Source organism: Caloenas nicobarica, chromosome 2, assembly GCF_036013445.1.
Source record: "Caloenas nicobarica isolate bCalNic1 chromosome 2, bCalNic1.hap1, whole genome shotgun sequence".
Classification (NCBI taxonomy): Eukaryota; Metazoa; Chordata; class Aves; order Columbiformes; family Columbidae; genus Caloenas; species Caloenas nicobarica.
Genome location: NC_088246.1, coordinates 138,884,509 through 138,904,577, shown reverse-complemented (window position 1 = coordinate 138,904,577; position 20,069 = coordinate 138,884,509). Strand labels below are relative to the sequence as shown.

At 40.3% G+C, this 20,069-nt stretch overlaps 1 protein-coding gene across 3 annotated transcripts; it reads right to left on the bottom strand.

Annotated features, from left to right (window-relative positions):
* Positions 1–7,474: 7,474 nt before the first annotated feature.
* On the bottom strand, positions 7,475–19,447 carry OTUD6B (OTU deubiquitinase 6B). 3 transcript variants are annotated; one of them, XM_065628444.1, is made up of 7 exons: positions 19,271–19,447; positions 16,099–16,253; positions 14,094–14,189; positions 12,395–12,707; positions 10,764–10,825; positions 10,197–10,303; positions 7,475–9,644 (listed from the first exon to the last, which is right to left on the bottom strand). In XM_065628444.1, the coding sequence occupies exons 1-7, from the start codon at positions 19,359–19,361 to the stop codon at positions 9,560–9,562; spliced, it is 909 nt and encodes a 302-aa protein (XP_065484516.1). In that variant the 5' UTR covers positions 19,362–19,447; the 3' UTR covers positions 7,475–9,559. The 3 variants fall into 3 exon arrangements, with proteins under 3 accessions (XP_065484516.1, XP_065484517.1, XP_065484518.1); XM_065628445.1 differs by lacking the exon at positions 19,271–19,447 and adding an exon at positions 17,249–17,326; XM_065628446.1 differs by lacking the exon at positions 16,099–16,253 and having other exon boundaries at positions 14,094–14,185.
* Positions 19,448–20,069: the final 622 nt, after the last annotated feature.

Sequence of the window (20,069 nt, the reverse complement as noted above, 5' to 3'; positions counted from 1 at the left end):
CTGAAAAGCCCTAAGTATGATAGCTCATACGAGAAATGCACAGCTAAGGATAAGAATGGAAGACTTATCTAATGGAATAAAGTAAGTTAATCATACTGAATACAACACACCAGAATTGTAAACAGGCTGAACAACCAGAAATACCTTTAATGCTGTTCTCATCTGTCAGCTGGGAGAAAAGCCCAAACATCTCCGTCGCTTATAACCTAGGAGGCTGAATCTGAAGAAGCTGTAAAAATCAGCTCAAACTGAGGAAATCCTCAGCTAAAGGACTTCTGAGAAGTGTGGCCCCTTTGACCAGTTGGGCCACAGGAACAAGGGAACTGAAGCAAACACACACAACAAGCATTTATCTCTTGTCCACGTCTACAGAGTTCTCTGTAGCCTTTCCTCCCCTTTTTTCAGATAAAGAAGAACAATACACATAAAGTGAAAGACGAAATAGTCTGAAGTTAGTGCCACTTTGAGCTGGATGTCAGTCATGAAGACCATCAGAGATCCCTTCAAAACTAAAATATTTTAAGAAAAACATGCTTTGCATTTACTCATCTCTTTTGCACTGAATTTTAGAAAAGTGTGATCAAATTTTGACATGTTGCAAACCAACTGTTGGAACGTACTTGCTCAGTTTTATAATAATGCGTGTTTTTAAGGCCACTGATAACCTTATCAAGATTTTTTGCCTAACTTGCAGACTTGCGTTCCAACTCCACATTACACCACCTTGTGTTTTGATTTGTGCTATTTTAAAAACAGGTTATTATACTTACGAGATAAAAAATAAAGGATATTTAATACATATCTCTAATCTTGCTGTACAGTATACCGTACTTTAAACACTTGGTTAAACTACCTTTGAAGCCATTGATTGGACAAACAGAATGTCATGTGCTTTGTGTGCTAGTAGTATGTTCAGCACTGACTCCAGAAATTTTATTAACTACTGTTTACTTCAGAAAATAAACGGAAAAAAAAGAAGTACCAAATATGTGGAATACATATATTTTCTTAATATGCCCATGAGCAGATGAGTGACATACAGAATCATAGTTTCATATGAATCATAGAATGTCCTGAGTTGGAAGGGACCCACAAGGATCATCGAGTCCAACTCCTGTCCCTGCACAGGACAACCCCACAGGTCACACCATGTGTCTGAGGGTGTTGGCCAGTCCCTTCCTGAACTGTCAGGCTTGGGGCCGTGACACCTCCCTGGGGAGCCTGTTCAGTGCTCCACCACCCTCTGGGTGAAAAACCTTTTCCTAATGTCCAACCTGAACCTCCCCAGCACATCTTCCTGCCATTCCCTCAGGTTCTGCCATTGGTCACTAAAGAGTTTGACGCCTGCCCCTCCTCCTCGCCTTGTGAGGAAGCTGTAGACCACGATGAGGTCTCCTCTCAGTCTCCTCTTCTCCAGACTGAACAAACCAAGCAACTTCAGCAGCTACCCCTTCAAACCTTTCACCAACTTCATAGCCCTCTTCTGGACACTCTCCAGCAGCTTTATATCCTTTTTATCCTGTGGTGCCCAGACCTGCACACAGTGCTGCAGGTGAGGCCGCACCAGTGCAGAGCAGAGCGGGACAATCCCCTCCCTGCCCGGCTGGCCATGCTGTGCTGGGTGCACCCAGGACACGGTTGGCCCTCTTCGCACACTGTTGGCTCATGTTCAACTTGCCATCAACCAGAACCCCAGATCCCTCTCTGCAGAGCTGCCTTCCGGCATCTTGTTCCCCAGTGTGTATGTACGGCCAGGGTTGCCGTGTCCCAGGTGCAAAATCCGGCACTTGCCCTTGTTGAACTTCATGTGGTTGGTGATTGCCCAGTTCTCCAGTTTGTCCAGATCCCTCTGCAGGGCCTCTCTGCCCTCAAGAGTGTCGACAGCTCCCCCCGATTTTGTGTCATTGGCAAACTTACTTAGTATTCCCTCAAGTCCTGTGTCCAAGTCACTTATGAAGAGTGCTGGCCCTAAGATGGGTCCCTGCAGAACCCGCTAGCGACTGGTCACCAGCCCAACATCACCCCATTTACTAGAACCCCTTGAGCCTGGCACGTCAGCCAGTTGCTCACCCACTGCACTGTGTGTTTACCCAGCTATGTGCTGGACATATTGTCCAGGAGAATACTGTGACAGACAGTCTCAAAAGCTTTACTGAAATCCAAAAAGATCACATCAACAGGCTTCCCTTGGTCAGCTAGGTGGGGAACCTTGTAGAAAGAAGTTAAGTTTGTTAAGCAGGACTTTGCCCTCATGAACCCATGCTGGCTTGGACCAATGACTGCGTTGTCATTCAGGTGTTTTTCAATAACTCCCAGAATAATCATCTCCCTAATTTTGCCAGGCTCACAGAAGTGAGGCTGAGAGGCCTGTCGTTGTCAGGGTCATCCCTGTTGCTCTTCTTGAAGATTGGGACAACTTTTGCCAGCTTCAAATCAACTGAGACCTCTCCAGATTCTCAAGAGCATTGAAAAATCATAGAGAGTGGTCTTGCTATGACATCACACAGCTCTTTAAGTACCTTTGGATAAATCCCATCCGGCCACATCAACTTATTGGGATCTAGCTGGATTTGCAAATCCCACACAAGTTCAGGGTTGAGTGGGAGTTTGTCATTCTCACAGCCATGGTTCTCTAGCCCAGGGCTGTGAAGGTCCCAGAGCCCATCTTCAGGTTTGAAGACAGAGGCAAATACAGCATTAAACATCTCTGCTTTGTGATATGGTACATATCGCAGCGATGCACGTTAATCTCAGATATTCTGATTGTCTTTTGGGTCTTAAATGGGCTGAGTTTGACAATTTCTAGCTCTCCAGTAAACCTGTTATACAAATAGGCTACCTTGTGTGTTCTTAAAATACATGAACAAACCTTACATGGAAAAGATGCTAAGTTCAATATACACGTTTTAATGGAGACTACATAATCAAATGTACTAACTAAGCAACAGTTTTCAAATTTAGCCTGCTTTGTCTTTTAGATTAAGTCTCTGGAGTTGGCCGTGGAATTCGAACTATGCAAAAACTCAACTATGATTAAAATCAGTAAAAATATGTAAATTGGTGGGGCAGGCACCCACCACAATGTGCCACACATAGGCCGCCCCTTTGATCCCGACCCATAAGCTATGAACAGCCCTGTCACCTGTCCCACAGCCAAGCTAAATCTCTCCTCCTCACCTTCCCAGCCTGTCCTTCTTAAAGAGCCTCTATCCAACCAGTGCACCGCTCCAGTCACACAAGCTATTCCACATTTCTTTTTGTGCCCAGTGATGTCCTAGATCTGCAACAGTCCACAGACTTTCAGCTCCAGTGCAGAAACTCTGTAGCTAAGTAGTTTTTTTCAAATGAGCTATCATGAGGGTCAAATCAGCACGTACTCTACAATGTAGAAGACATATTCAGATACAGATTTTAAATACACGATTTTTTGAATACACCCACATAGTGCCCAAATGTCTCAGTTCAATTTTTACCTAATTCAGGAAAGCAATCTGTATCCTTCCCATCCTCCCTCAAGACCCCCATCATTAAAGGCACTTTTAAAAATTAAATAAACTGAACAGCTCTACTCCTACACACAGCATCAAGGATGTTTCACAAAAAATATTAGAAGCTCAGAACGATATAACTAGAAAAAGACCTTTATCATAATTTTTGTAATGTATCCTTGCACTAGAGAGGAAATATCACTTGTTATGTCAGGGAAAGCTACCGTTCTTTTAGAAATAACAGAATCTGCAAAACCTGAGTGCACTATTGGAAATGTGAAATCCAGTTTCTTCTCTACTAAAAACAAACAAATGAAACTTTTACTTGATTGTCACGACTAAAACAAAAAAACTAAAATATAAAAGTTTGGAATATCAGCACAGTAATTTTCCTTAAGAATCTTTTCATTATTGTTTTTACTGAATAGCACAGTTCAAGTTGGATTTAAAGTACTCTTTCATTACATTCTCCAGCTTCTTGTCCCATGTAAGGTTTATCAAAGATCTCCATGTTGACTTTCAGTCTGCAGTTGTCTGCAAAAATTGTGGTAAAACATTCAGAAGCAGATGGATAACATACTCAAGCAGCAGATCAAGCAGATAGCAAATACTGCAACTAAATCAGTGACATAAAACACTGTCAAATACTGATAAATGTATCAGAGAGTAAATAAAGTTTTTAAAATCCGTTGACATAATCTGCAGTTCTACCAATGGGTGACGAAGGTGCAACGAAGGCTGCCAGTGAAACTATGAAGCAGCTCTCTCTTCCTGGGAGCTCACCAAACCCCAAACGTTTGAGGCCGCTCGTTATGTGGCATAATTCTTCAGAAGCACATGAGGTATAAAGACACACAGAAATAAGACAAAGATGCATATTGATCTTTTTCATATTGCTAAGTAAATTATGAGCTAGAAAAAGTAGCAAATACTTACCTTCCTTTCTTTCCACTTTCAGAAACATGTTTTAGCATAAGAACAGACCCCAGGGAGTCACACACAATCCAGCTGTGTTTTGTCTCTGGGAAACAGGCTACTAGCTTATTTTGCCGTCCCTCTGCTCGGCTGCTCCTGTAGCTATTCCAGCCCTCACTCTTGTATTCTCTCTCAACTCACTGTTCTTAGCCTGCATATTTTAGTGCATTTTATTCAGGTATCCCCAGTTAGCAACAACATTCCCTATTTTGCTTTTGGCTTTTAGTGCTCCAACATTCTGCATACAGCTAAGAGAAAAATCGTTCTTCATTAGATATCCCATCTTTTGTCCCTTGCTCTTTCCCAGCTCAACGGAGCCTTATTAGGATTCAACAATGAACTATTGCCTATTTATACTGCTGAGGTTTTATTCATATTTTGAGTTTTATAGGATACATATGTATATAAGGAAGAATTATCAAAGTCTCCACATCCTTAGCTTCCTTAAAAGAGTATTCAAATACCTTCCAGAATGCAATTATTAAAGTGCATCTTGACGGCCTATGTAATAACTTTTTTAAAAAAGATATCTTGCTAAAATATTTTCATAAGAGAGTATTATTCTTCAAAAGGAAAAAGAAAATTTAAAAAGCTTTAAAAAATAAACCAGCATTAGCTCTGGGAGGTTTTAAAGTTTGTTTCTGGACAAACACAGCATTTTCAGACTCTTTGTGTATATAATCTCTTCAGATATCATGACAAAATATTCACAGGACTGACGAAGATCAGGGAGCCTTTGCAGAAAATATAGCTCCCTGGGAATATTTTTTACCTTCTTACTATTTAAGCTCACGCACTCTGATTTTTCTAATTTGTGAAGAGGATAAAGCTTTTCAATTGACACCTAGATGTATTTATTTAATCTGGAACACAGAGACTACATCAGTTTATTTTGAATTTTACCAAAATTTTGTGTGTGTGAGCAATTATTTTTATGATATAACTGTTTATAACAGACGGAGGCAATTGCTAAGGATTTTAGTTGTATTCAAAAGTATGTATATCATATGCCTCTAGTGATTAATCATAACCCACCTGCTTTTATTAGTCTCTCAAAACAAAGGAATTGGTGGGTTAGTGTTCTTACTGGAGAAAAGGAAAGCACAGAAAATGCCTTCTGTATTTCGGATCCTATTTTTAAATCTGCTCATCTACTCATAGATTAATGAATCAAGACGGGGTGCTGGTCATTTATGAATACATCCCAGGAGATCACCTGGAATACAGAGGAGGGCAGGTTGTGTCTTGAGGACTGAAAATAAAAAGTTCTACTTGACACAATTCCATGGCCTATGAAAGATGATGTCCCAAAATGTTGTATTGTCTACCCAGACAATGCAGATGGGACATTCAGACATCCACTCACCACAGCCTTCAGGGTATTTCCGGAACATTCAGCATTCACTCCTTTGCCATGAAGGTTGTTGCACCGTTGAAGATGCCACTGACCCAGCACACCCATGCAGTATGTCTGATCAGGACTTGCCAGAATGTACACCACAATTTGTCTGCACTGTGATCACCTGTATCGCTTATGAGAGAGATGCTGCCTCTGTCTCCTTACTCAACAGTCACATCATTGAATTCACGAGCTGCAAGGCAACCAGCGCTGGTGAAGAAAGAAGGTGGAGAACTGGGCAAAACCCACAGCTCCAATACCAACCACAGCTCCTACCCCATCTGCCGCCAGCGCATTTACCTACAATAGTTCTCACTTTTGCAATTCATAACAATATTAAGCTTGAGCATAACACTGCGGGGGAGAGGGAGGCACCATTCCACAGCATCTGATCCGCCCAGTCAGGCCATTGCCGGGACCTCTTGCTCCTGGAGACAGAGAAGGAGCAGGGGGATGTGCTCTGCAAAGACCCAAAATTTCAGCCTTGTTTTTTTCACTGGGGTCCGTCGCAGCTCCTGTTGATCTGCCTGTTAAGGAGATAGGGAGGGTTGGGATTCAGAGCATGGACAGGAGACAACAAGTGCCTCTAGTGACAATCTTGCTTTGAGGCAAGTGGTTGTGAAACAAATCCTCCTCTTCACAGTGTTTTAGTACATAATATTTTCACAGAATCACAGAATGTTAGGGATTGGAAGGGACCTCGAAAGATCATCTAGTCCAATATCCCTGCCGGAGCAGGAACACACAGATGAGGTTACACAGGAGGCGTCCAGGCGGGTTTTGAATGTCTCCAGAGAAGGAGACTCCACAACCTCCCTGGGCGGCCTGTTCCAGTGTTCTGTCACCCTCACTGAGAAGAAGTTTCCTCTCATAATTAAGTGGAACGTCCTGTGTTCCAGTTTGTACCCATTGCCCCTTGTCTTATCATTGATTGTCACCAAGAAGAGCCTGGCTCCATCCTTGTGACACTCACCCTTTACATATTTATAAACATTAATGAGGTCACCCCTCAGTCTCCTCCAAGCTAAAGAGACCCAGCTCCCTCAGCCTTTCCTCATAAGGGAGATGCTCCACTCCCTTAATCATCTTTGTGGCTCTGCGCTGGACTCTCTCAAGCAGTTCCCTGTCCTTCTTGAACTGGTTATGAGAATTTTACAAATGCATGTAAGGAACATCACTGTTTCATTGCACTTTATAGTATTTATTACTTATTAAAAAAAAAATCCTTAATGTAATGGAACATCTAAATAATTTATGACCCGTCTTCACTCCCTTCTGCTGCCACCCACCTCTCTCTGCCTTCCCAGGGCTGGCTGCAGTTAAAGGACGGGGTGGCTGAAGAAACTGATGCTCAGCGAATTGCAGATAAAAGCACCAAAAAAAACCTACTCGAATTCATATAAACTTAAAATAAGTACTGCTATTTTTCATTTAGAAACAACATTTTGTAAAGAGTAAAGCTTTGTCTGCTTGAATAGGAATAGGCAGTCCTTGGAGACTTCATGCTACAGTGGGATCCTAAAGCCATAAAAATTAAATCAGTAAACCTACCAACACTAGGAATTAAGAAGTGAACAAAATTGAAAGTGACCACAAGAAGATTTGCCGCAAATAAATCGATTTATTACTTTTTGGCAAGTCCCATACAGCATGAGCAAGGATCTTTCACTCACTTTATTAAAACATTATTTCGCTTTATACAAATTGTAAACATCTTCAACAGGACAAACTGTTGGTACAGGCATTCCAGGATTCTGGCATCTTTTATCTGTCAGTTAACCAAACAAGAATGAAAACCCAATAAAACAGAGACCTTTTCTCACAGGGTATCTATAAAAAGCAGCATGTGCATTTCATATCACACCAATTCTAAGCAACCCAGAGAGGAGTATTTCTGATTATTATTTTTAGTGAAATTCATAGTGGTATTACAAGTAGAGGCATTTTTTCCGTACTACTGTATCCAATTTTTGGTTTGAAATTAAAAACATCATGTTACACAGTCAAGGTGGTAAACCAAAATCTACAGTAAAGCAGCTCCTATAAACACAGTTATATTTACTATACTATATCAGATAAATAAGGATGTAAAAATGCCTGATCTGGTTAATACTTTGTTTTCCTGGCAGGTACCAGTCTAAAGTAGTCATAATTCAAGTTCTGCTTGTCCAAAACCCCCTGCTGTTAATTGAGAGGGAGGAGAGAAAAATCAGACAAAGTGCTTTAAATGAGACATAATCTGATCTGCAAAGTGAATACTTATCTGCTCCTACCTAAGGAGAAGATTTTTCTTTCTAATTTATAAATCCCAGGAATGTCAATCTGCTGGCTAGCTTTACTGAAGGACTACACGATGTGCATTGTTAGCTCATAATCCTCAACTCAGGGGAAAAAAAAAAAAAAAAAAAAAAAAAATCAAATCGCTTTTCTCCAAAACAACTCATCAGCGCTAAAATGCATACAACTATGTTATTGACTAAGATTCAGAAACAAATAAACCCCCACACCACACTTCTATTATTAAAAAACAATTGCATTACAACTTTGGTTTCAGTATGCTCATTTTGGAGTCACATTTACAGTGACAAAAATCTATTTCTCTAATGTAAAAAGTCAAGCTATATTAAAAAAAACCACCACACCTTTCAAGTCTCTGTGCATCATTAGTAACAATGAAAATAAACTTAATTCTTCTGCAGATCACCTTAAAAGTTACTGACAAAACCCAAGGTGATTATTTTCATACCTGTGTGCAACCAGCTGTTTTAAGCACTATAAAACATCATCGTTCAGATCACAGAGTGCTCAGATCAGTGGATCCATAAATTATAAGCTCAGATGAGTTTCACTGCCTGAAGTGAGAACACTGAGGAGCTTTTTGTTTATAAGATTTCTGTATTATTGAAATGCACAGATGAAAGACTATGAAGGATGAGCCGCACAGTTAACATGCATCAATGTTATGATGTAGAGTCATCAACAACAATGATCTTCCTACTAATTCAGTACTAGGAACAGCATTGAGCATTGGTTCCTACTGTTGACTGGAAAAAAAAAAGTGAAGTCCTCAAACTTTGGTAAAAACCTCAGGTGAAAGTCTTTAAAACAAAAAGATCGTGTAGTTCCTTCAGCCAAGCAAGATATTCCGCTACTGGATTTGCCTCCAGTTCTTCCCCACCCAAATAAAGAAGGGGATCCCTAGTACAGCATTAAAGCTGGATCCTGAAATAAAGAAACACTATAGAGGATATTGCATAAATCTAAATACAATCAATCATTTGTAAATGCCTTAACTCTTCCGCGATCATCAAAATCTGCCAGAAATAACGTAACAGGAACTTTCTGGTAATCTTAATTCTTTAGCAGAAACACAGATTAACCAGAACATTTATTACTTGGTATTGTAACTGCAGCATGGGCTGAAGCGCTATTAAAAAAAAAAAAAATCTGATCTACACAACCACCACTTTAGAGAAGATCTAAACATGATTAATACCAACAAATTCAAAATACTGCTTTGTGGGTTTGGTTTTGTTTTAAACCAAAAGATATTTCTGATTTATAGTCAAACCTTGTATGTCTCTTTCATTTTTAACCCATTCCATTTAGTTTTACTTTCCAGTCTGTCTGGGAATTGTCTGGTGCCCAACACATGATGACACAACTGTTATCCATGTGGATTTATTGCTATTGTATGCTAGCTGCCATTTTCTGTAGCAGTTTCTGTCAGAAGTTTTACAGAATTGTAATGTTCTCCTAATCCATAGGCATGTCTCATATACCTAAAAAAAAACCACCACACCAAAAAAAAGAGAAAAAAGGTTACAGAATTAGTGTTCAGTTTAACTAAAAGTATACTTCATGCCAAATATTAACAGCACTGGAAGACAGCTAAAATAAATTCAAGTTTTAGCACAGAAAATATATAGGGTCATTAAACAAGAAAGTATTAATAATAACAGTTTTTAAATTCTGGTGACTTCCAGGCACAGATTGACATAAACTTTGAAGGAAAAAAAAAGTTTCCTGCTGCATCTTATATCAATTTCACTATTCTTTTGTAATTATCTAACAGGTAAAATGACCTTGTAACGTTCTATAAAGCAGAGACTGAATCACGCTTCAGAGATTGTCAGCATTTTAAGAACTCTAATTACACATTTTTAAATTGGGTCAATCTCAAACAATTTCTGAGCTGCAAGATCATTATTCCAGCAGTGTTTCAACATCAGATACATAACAGAAAATAACAGAGCTGACGAGAATCAAAGCTGAGCCCTCTGCTATAGAAATAAGTGCACTAATTTTAAGAACAGATAAAATTACATACTTACACAAGTATTATTGGTTTGCTCAAATATTCTTCACCAACAATAATGGGAGGGGAATCCATCTGCACTACTTCAATAGGCGTTTGCAAAATGTGTGACAAAGCCCTTAGCTTTAAGGCATTAAAAAAAAAAAAAAAAAAAATCAGTAATAGGATTAAAGCCAATTTAGGGAGAAGAGAGGAAGACATGGCATTTAGTTTTAGCAGACATGAGTTCTGGCATAACATTCCAATTATTATTAGAAAATAAACTTTATTAAAATAAGCAAGGTTATTTTAACTTTTTAAACTTTAATCGAAAACAGGTTGTCTTTAGTCATTGTTTTGATTATAAATTCAGGTAATGTTGGGCTAGCTTCAATAATTTGGTAAATACTCTTACATGAAACAATAAATGGTAAGAAGCAAGAAAAACTAAAATACGTATTTTTCTCAAGTTCAGGTTCTGGTTTACATTACAAAGATCTAACATTGCTCCGCTATAGTCAGCTTTGCTACCATCTGAATAATAAAATGCTTTCTCCTTAGAAAGTCTTCCTCAACTCATACCGTCAGTCAATATGATACTTACTTCCAGCTGACCACCCCATGCAGCTGTATTTGCTATATCATCACAGTATTTTTCAAATTCCTCTGTGGGGAAAGAGGAGATAGCTTTTAGTACTTCTCTTATTTGAGAACAAGCAACTTATGTAAAATACTGATTGTACCATGAAGAACTAGAACCTGAAGAATCCAAACACATCATACAGAAAAATATGTATGTCTACTGAAGGAAAAGAAAAATATCAGAGGCCAAAAATACCCATAACCGTTTTAGAAAGAAAATTAAAACTGAAGACAGGAATAAAAACAAGTATGGGAATAAAAATAAGAATAGGTTTATATTAAAACGTTTTATTCAGGGAACTGTTAATAACAAGCATGAAATTGCAGTTTTATTTCTGTTAAGATTCAGATGGTGTTGTTTTGAGCCTCTAGAAAAGAATGTGATAACAAGTAGTATACTTAGTTCTTGTGTTAGCTAGGTGTCAGGTATGTTTTTAAAAATCTTGTAACTGTATCTAGTTCAACTGTTGGGTTTTTTGGTTGGTTGGTTTTTTTTTAATTTCCAAGTTAGCTGCCTTGTTTTTAATCTCTGAAGTATTTATTCCCAATAGTTCCTTTGTTAACAGCTAAACAAACCTTTTGCAGATCATGTTTTACAGAAACCAAGCTTTCAAATTTATAAATTACAACCCTTCAGGCTTCTGAACCCTAAGAATAGATTCTGATAAAGAACAAATTTTCTGAAGATTGCTCAGAATTGCTTTTCATACATCCCCCTTATAACCGATTTAAGAAATGTAAGAAAAACACGACTCCCTGCTGCTGCTGTGCAGAACATCATTTAGTCTTCTCTTGGGACACATTTATCCTGTGACAATTATCTCTGTCAACATGGGAAAGTTGCCTTCTACTTTCACAACAGCCCCCAGCCACCAAATGAAATCCACAGCCATAAGTATTAAATGAATGTTGCAATAAGTCAAAAAAAAAAAAAATACAAAGTAATTTGCATGGTGTTCCAGGCACACAGTAAGAAATGAATAAACCATGTATCACTCAAATAAGTAGTACATAAATTCCATTTAACTGCATTTACTCAGCCTACACCATTGTTCCACACTAAATGCCTTTATATTTTTTTAGTTTCGTCTGTTTATAAGAAAGGGCTCTAAAAGGCCCAGTGTAAACAGTGAAAATAAAGGGTCTAATAAGAAAAAGTATCTACGCAACCTATTATAGAATAGATTTGCTTGAATTTCACACTCATTTTCAACAGCTTTCGTATGTAAATTGAAAACGCCAATATAAAGGTTGACAAATCATCCCTAACACAACTTAAATCACACCCCAGAATATCATTACCATCTAGTAACCAGCATGTTCTGATTTTTTTAATAGGAATAATGTTTGCTAGATTACTTTAAAAAAATATATATAAAAAAAGAAAAAAGAAAAATTACAAAGATTCAGGTGCACCAAGTTTCACAGTGGATCATTATTCTGTGTTCCATAGAACACAGCTGAACCAACAAGGTAACAGAGTTCAGGAACAAACAGTGTAATGGGTTAGTCCCAATCCAACTGTAACTGAGACTGAGAATTACCAGAAATAGTTGCAACAGTTCTTAAAATCTCTTACGCCACGAGTCTTACCTCTACTATACATGTTTCCAGTATTAGGGTTTGTAAGAAATGGCAGGAAGTCGTCAAAGTGACTTTGCATGTACTTTGCTGTTTGGTTCCTCAGAGTTGCAACAGTCCAGGAATTTTGGTGATCCCTGAGCTGATCTTCAATCGCTCTGTACATGCAATGGCCATCTGAAGGGATCTGTTTGATCTCCAAGTGTCTTGCTGCCAACAGGGAGGCAAGTTTCTGACTTTCAAGATGTCTTGCACCCGTTAAATTTTCTATCTCAGCTTCAGCTATCCTTTCTTCTCTTTCTTTCTCCAAGGCAGCTTTTTTTTCCTTAGATTAAAAACATATTAAAATTCTATCAAATGTTAAAATTTAGAAGATGCCTGTACAGTTCCTGGCTTAGTGCTTGATTCTAATTCTTCAAATGTTTTCTCAGTACATTCATATCTGTGAAATGTTCTCTCACTACTACCAAATCTTAGAGACCTCCTAAATTCAAACCTTAGAAAACAGCAAGTGACCATATCCTAACTGCCTCTGACACCACACCTGAAACTATGTGACAGGAGAAATCTTAATTATGTCAATATGCAAAATAACACTTTACAACACCCATACAAAGGCTATTAATAGTAATTTCTTCAGGTTCAACTATTTCACAACACTGGCAAACAACTCAACTATGGGAATTCTAATTAAACAAGAGAAAATATCACTCTTTATTATTAAAGTGTGAGATCTACCACTTACGCGTATGATTGCATAATGGAGCTCATGTCATGAAACTGAAACTCCCCCAGGCTAGGTCCTATACATCAAAGACTACTCCTAACATAAAGGATGGATAAGACTAGATACAGAGAACACTAGAAGGGATGTAATAATATATAACATAAAAATGACTTTTATAGAAAGCTTCTTAAGTTTACACTTAACAAGGGAATAAGAGTCAAAGTAAATGAACAAATAAAAAAGGAAGCAGTACAGAATGACCTTTTCACTTTCACACTTAAAATTCAGCACAAATCAAGACCAGAATGGTTTAGATGACTACAATATAGGAATACTAAACTACAGCATTTCTAGTTTTTCTAGAGATAGTGCAATGAATTAAGAATCTCCACTTGTCATGTTTGTTACAATGCAGCTCTCCAGCAGTAATCACTTCACGGACCCGGACTCCTCCGGCCACAAACCAACATTCATGCAGGTACAATAAGACTGTCAATCCATCGCAATTTAACATCTGAAGCGCAGCAAGATTCAACCCTAAAGGCCTGGACATGAGGTAGTGTTTCTTAACAACTTAAAAATTTACAATGTTCTGTTGTTAAATTTGTAACGTTGTACTACTTGCATATTTTTCCACATAGTATCTTACATTATTTAAATTCAATCCCTTAATGTCTTTATTAATGTTTTCAGTGAAATTCTTTTAAAATAATTTGCTTTACATAATTTGTTTTTCTAGCTCCCATCTCCTGACCTGTTCTGATTCCCAGCTCATGGCTGAGGGTAGAAAAGTACAACTGTTTATAAAATGCTTACATATCTCTAGGTAGCAGCTTTACAGATTTCAAGGCACCCAGTAGGTACAGCATCAATAGTGAATTAGCCAGCAAATGTCTCCTGCAAAAGTGTTCAACTTTGGTTATTACAGTTAAGTGAATAAAACTTTAATCAAAAATTTGTAAAATTTTAAATATTAAATCATACCCGCCTCTTCTGTGCTTTTGATATTCGAGGCTGCTGAATCTGTTGCTCTGCTCCATCAAGCTCTAAATTTGCAACCCCATCAGCTATAGAATCTGTCTACAAAGAAAAACAAATGTTAAATGATCTTATTAGTATAAATGATAACTGAGATGTGCCACCTCCTGAAACAGTTTGAAGTTCTGTTCCTAATTAATTCCGTGGTATATTTATTAACTACACAGATCTACGTACAACACGGAATCCGTCAGAGCGAAAAGCATTTCACATCCCAAATCAGTCATGAATTTTACTACTTTTCCTGTAGTCTTAACAAAGAAACAGTTATGAATTGTACATCTCAAATTTAATCTATATGTTCTCTTACAAGCTTCCACACTGAAGTGTGAACACTGCTTACTGGCTGAAAGGGAAAATTTTCTTCACTATACCAGCCAACTGAAGTACCCAAACAGCCACTACCAAGTTCTGTGACAACTAAAGCAGGAGAAGGCTCCACCTTCCATATCAAAGCACAACCAGCAGCTGGAAAACACGGGGAGTTGATGCTTCTCAAGGAGGATGACAAAGCTAACCCCATAACGCTAAGAACTAGATGTCATCCTTGGAAACGTCAATCCAAATAAAGTAGTTGAGAAATGGAAGCAATCACACATTTCAAAACAAAATCCTCTCAGGCAAGCCTATGTCTGGGGCAAAGATTTTAGCTTAAAGGTCCTCCATCATAAAGTTTTGACAGCTTATTTATCAAAATGAAACAAACTCTTAAAACTAATCTAAGGCACAGGTAAACAGAGGCATTATGTTTAACACTCATGCATTAATCACCTGCTTTAGCGTCTGATTTAAAACTACTATGGAAGATTTTTATAGGGTCATAATTCTCACAATCAAATCAGTTTTCACAAGGATTCTCAGCAGACGCTTCTCAATCAAGTCGATTTCCCTAAAAGTCATTCAGAAATATTTTCACACTTGTTTTGAAACAAAAGTACATTCTGCTTAACGCTGTGTTAGGTCACTAATCAGAAAACACCTAGTCCAGACAGTGTCAGGCAGACAGGTTTTTGTTTCTTTACAAGACTTAAACCGTCAAAAGACACACACTGTTGGGGAAACACTTAAGGAGACGTATGAGCACGGAGCATTAGTATCATTCACAGATAACTGTATTGCACCAATTTAGCCATAAGCTCTATTCCTATTTAGGTAGGAGAAAGTCTATGAACAGGCCCACTTGCACAAATAATCCTTAAATTCAGGCATGTGACACAGACTTATTTTCAGTACTGGAAATACAGAACTAACTTAATGGTTTGCAAATTCACTATGACAAGAGTTTCCAACACTCTACTTACTAATTAAGTATTAAAACATAGGTGAATTTTTGTGTGACACACAAGTATTTAATAGTATCTAGTTTACTCAGGTGGTCATATTTCCTGCAGCTAAATTTGAACAATGATTAGTCTCTTAAAAATTAAGTGGTTTGCTATCAAACAGCACACTGGAAGCATTTGTGTATGTCGCTATGTTGCCTACATGGCAAAACATTAGCACTTAAGACAACAAGTTTCATCACCACAGAAAGTGTCTTTTTACAAAAAGGTCAGTTACGTAGTTGACAGAACTGTAAGACAAAACACATGGGATCAGTTAAATGCATATTGAAGGCTAACAATCTAGTAGTCTACATAAGATAATTAGAGTGACAATACAACAGGAACTTAAAGAAAGAAAACACATTGCTTTAAGATAATGGAGCTACTAATGCAGCCTTAAGAGGAAACCCAAATACTGCTAACAACAAAAAAAATCCACAGTCAGATGCCCCTTTCTAGCAATGCCCACCCACCGTAATAGCTGAATCTTTCCAAAGATGAAAACAGTTGCCAATACTGTGAGGAAAAGGAGAAATACTTTAAACTGTTAGTCCACTATAATTTTTAAAAGTTAAGCCCTAACACAAATTGTACCTGTAAAACTTAGCTAAAGTTAAGGCATCTACCTTATTCTGCTCAGGTGAAGCTTCCTTCAGCTGCTTTAATTCCTCCTTGTGCTTCTGTTCAAGTTCTGCCTCTAGTTTGGCAACTTCCTCAGCTAGCTGTTTTCGTCTCTTTTTATCATTCTTGGGAACTGCATTTTTCATGCCTTGAATTTTTGCTGTTAGAGAAGTAGTGTAATAAAACATTACCTCTAAATATAGATAGTCATTGCAGAAAAGAGAACTGCAAGCCATACAGAAAAAAAATTACAAATATCAACATACTAGTATGTTTTAACAGTTTAGCTGTGACACTGCCTGTTACGACCATCACATTTTAAATCAGCTATATTTTTCTTAAAACATGCAAATGTTATATCTGAAGAAGACAAAAAATTGTGCTAGGTTACTATCATAAATACTTAGAACTTCAACACAGCAGACCTCAGCCTAATGCCTTCAAAAAGATTATTTGAGCATTGAGATGCCAAATCCTGTCACAAGAAAGAAGTGTAAATTTTTAATCACACAAATAGCAGATTAAAAGTAAACACAGAGTTTACCTGTCCTTAAAATAAAGTTTCTAAAAGCAAAATGGATGTTCAAGAAGAAAAAAACCTCTCAATTTGCTTTAACTCCACAAGTTTTTTTAGGCTGTAAGTCAAGGCTCCATTTCTCAAGTCATAGAATAGTTTGGTTAGAAAGGCTGTCCAGAGGTCATCTAGCTCAACCTCCTGCTCAAAGCAGAGCTGAATTAAAAGCTACAACAGGTTACATTAACTCAGATTAATCTAAAATTTATTCAGATGACTACGCAGTCTCCAGGGATGGACATTCTGCAGCCTTTCTGGGGAGTTTTTTCCAAAGTTTAACAATACTTGTTACAAAAATATTTTCCCTTTTACCTCCCAAGAGGACTTTTCTTGTTACCACTTTCAGCCATTGCATCTAGTCCATTCTCTACACTTTACTTCAAAGAGTGTGGCTCCATCTGTCATGCAGTGGAAACTACAATCGGATCTCACATACTATTTTCTTCTTTTCCAGGCTGAACAAACACAGACCCCACAGCCTGTGTTCTTACATGAACACCCTGAGAGCTCTTGTCACTTCTGTATTCGCTGTTTTGGAGTGACAGCATCAATTACTTAACACCTCGCTCATTATTTCTTACCTGTACATTCTCCTGTCCTTCATCCTTGACTGACACAATTAAGCAGAAGATGATGGGGATGATAAAGAAACTTTCAAGAGGAGGCAGCAAGAATCCTCACACTGAAAGATTTATGTTAAGATTCAGCCTCATAGATGAATCAGCTGAGTTTGACAGACAGAAAAGCACTTTTGTTCATAGAAATTAACATAATGGGGGAGACGGAAGTCCAGGACTTAAGAGGCACACACAGATACACAAGGAAAGTATATGGGCAATGGTGGAGACAAGGATTATCAACTGGAGGAGATGCTGGATGCACCTTAATTCTTATGATCAAACTGTTTTGCTATCTGTCAAACAGTTAATCATTACATTTATTAGGAATGTATTTTTCAAGCGGGAAAATGTGTGCCTATAGGTCACCAGCCTTTCCTACCTGAGAAGACCAGGGCTCTGTCTTCTGTATAACCTCCCATCTTCAGGTAGTATAGGACTGCAATGAGGTACCCCCTTATCACCCCTCTAGGTGGAAAAACCTTCTGTTCCTCAGACTCTCACAATCGACGTACCATGTGCTCCAGCCACCTAACCACAATGCTCAATTCCTACCCCTCTTTTCAATCTGAGGAAAATGCATCTCAAAACAGTAAATTCCTGTAGATTTAATGACAATATGCAGCCCAATAGTGTCTCTCCTCTCCTTTAATTCTCTAACTGATAAAAGGCTGCACATTGAACTCCCAACACAAGGACATGGACCTGTTGGAGTGAGTCCAGAAGAAGGCCATGAAGATGATCAGAGGGCTGGAGCACCTCTCCTGTGAAGACACGCTGAGAGAGTTCGGGTTGTTCAGCCTGGAGAAGAGAAGGCTCCTGGGAAACCTTAGAGCAGCCTTCCAGTACCTAACGGGGACCTACAAGAAAACTGGAGGGAGACATTTTACAAGGGGATGCAGTGATAGGGCAAGGCATAATGACTTTAAAGTGAAAGAGGGTAGATTTAGATTAGATATAAGTAAGAAATTCTTCACTCTGAGTGGGAGGAGGCACCAGAACAGGTTACCCAGAAAAGCTGTGGCTATCCCATTCCTGGAAATGTTCAAGGCCACTGTGGATGGTGCTTTGAACAACCTGGTCTAGTGGAAGGTGTCCCTGCCCATGGCAGGGGGGGTTGGGACTAGATGATCTTTAAGGTCCCTACCAACCCAAATCATTCTATGATTCTACAGGTCTATTTCATTATATACCAAAAAAGCCAAACAAGAAAAAGGTTGTATTAATATACCAGCACTGGGAAAGGCTTAACAAATAAAACTCAACAGAATCCGGCTAACTACTTAATTAGTCAACTGCAATAGGGTAGGTAAAATATGGCTCATGAACAGTTCATATGTAGCACTGTAAGACCACATGGGTCTTCTAGTGTAGATACTTTATTAACACTGGACAGAACGTGGAAGTTTCGGATCAGCTGCACTTCGAATGAAGACAGCTGTCTAGGCAGCAAGGACCCATATGCAAGCTTTCCAATCTAAAATGCCTTACAAAAACACACTTCCTTGAACTTAAAAGCAAAGTAGCTAAAATGTCAACATAACGTTAATGGTCTGGCATTGTGTTACGGCTCCCAAGCACTGTCAGGCTCCCACAATCACCGCAAGGCGCCCTCGGCAAACCGCCTGCATGACGAGGAGCACGCCCAGCGCAAAGCGCGGCTGGGACACCAAGACGCAGCATTTCCCACACCGACCTCCCCTCCCCTCCGCTCCGGGACGGCTGCGCAAGGGCCGCGCCCGCCCTTTCCGAAGCCGTGCGGGCGGCAAACGCGCCGGCCAGCGGCCCTCCCGCCCCGCCGGGGCCTCCAGCTCCGTTCCCGCGCAGCGTCCGCCCGGGGAAGGCTGAGAGCGGGACGCCGGGGACGCCGAGCCGGCCCCGCCGCCTCCTCCCGCCGCGGCGGGCGCCTGAGGGAGCCGCTCTCCCCTCCCCCACTCCCGAGCCTTCTCCCCTGCCCGCCCTTCCCCGGCCCCGGCTGCCCCTCACCCTGGAGCTCCCGCTTCTCCTTGCGCTGCCGCTTCACCACCCGCTGCAGCGGCCCCTCGGCCCCCGGCTCCTCGTCCCCGGAGGCCTCCATGGGCACCCGGACACCGGCGCCCGCCGGACGCCTTCACGCCGCGCGCGACCCCCGACCCCGGCACGAGGCGGGAGCTCGCCGCACTTCCGGCAGCCCCGCCCCAGCTGGCCCCGCCCACCGCCAGCAGCCGCTCTCCGCCGCCTCAGCCGGGAAGGGAGGGAGGTACCGAGCCCGCCGCGCCCGGCCGGGCCCTCCCGCCCCCTCCGGTTCTCCCCTCTCCTGCGCCCTCTGCGGCTTCCCCTCCCGTTGGGTCTGCTCCGTGTGCTGCTCTCTGTCCGCCGGGAGCGGTGGTGTTGCCGCCCCGCCGGCGGGAAGGGCGGGCGCTGCCCCCGCTGCTGAGCCCGCGCGTTCCGGGCCGTGCGCTGGGAAAGGGAAACGTTTATTTTCACAGAACGTCAGGGACTGGAAGCGACCTCAAAAGATCATCTAGTCCAGTCCCCCCGCCGGAGCAGGAACACCCAGATGAGGTTACACAGGAGGCGTCCAGGCGGGTTTTGAATGTCTCCAGAGGAGACTCCACAGCCTCCCTGGGCAGCCTGTTCCCAGTGTTCTGTCACCCTCACTGTGAAGAAGTTTCTTCTCAAATTTAAGTGGAACCTCCTGTGTTCCAGTTTGAACCCACTGCCCCTTGTCCTATCATTGGTTGTCACCGAGAAGAGCCTGGCTCCATCCTGCTGACACTCACCGTTTATATATTTATAAACATTG

Coding starts and splice junctions, on each gene's coding strand:
- OTUD6B (XM_065628444.1), bottom strand. CDS start 19,361: ATGGAGGCCTCCGGGGACGAGGAGCCGGGGGCCGAGGGGCCGCTGCAG. Junction 14,190..16,098: donor CTTCACCTGAGCAGAATAAG/GTAGATGCCTTA, acceptor TTTTCTTTGTAG/ACAGATTCTATAGCTGATGG. Junction 9,645..10,196: donor AGCAAACCAATAATACTTGT/GTAAGTATGTAA, acceptor GTTTTTTTTTAG/GTATATGAGACATGCCTATG.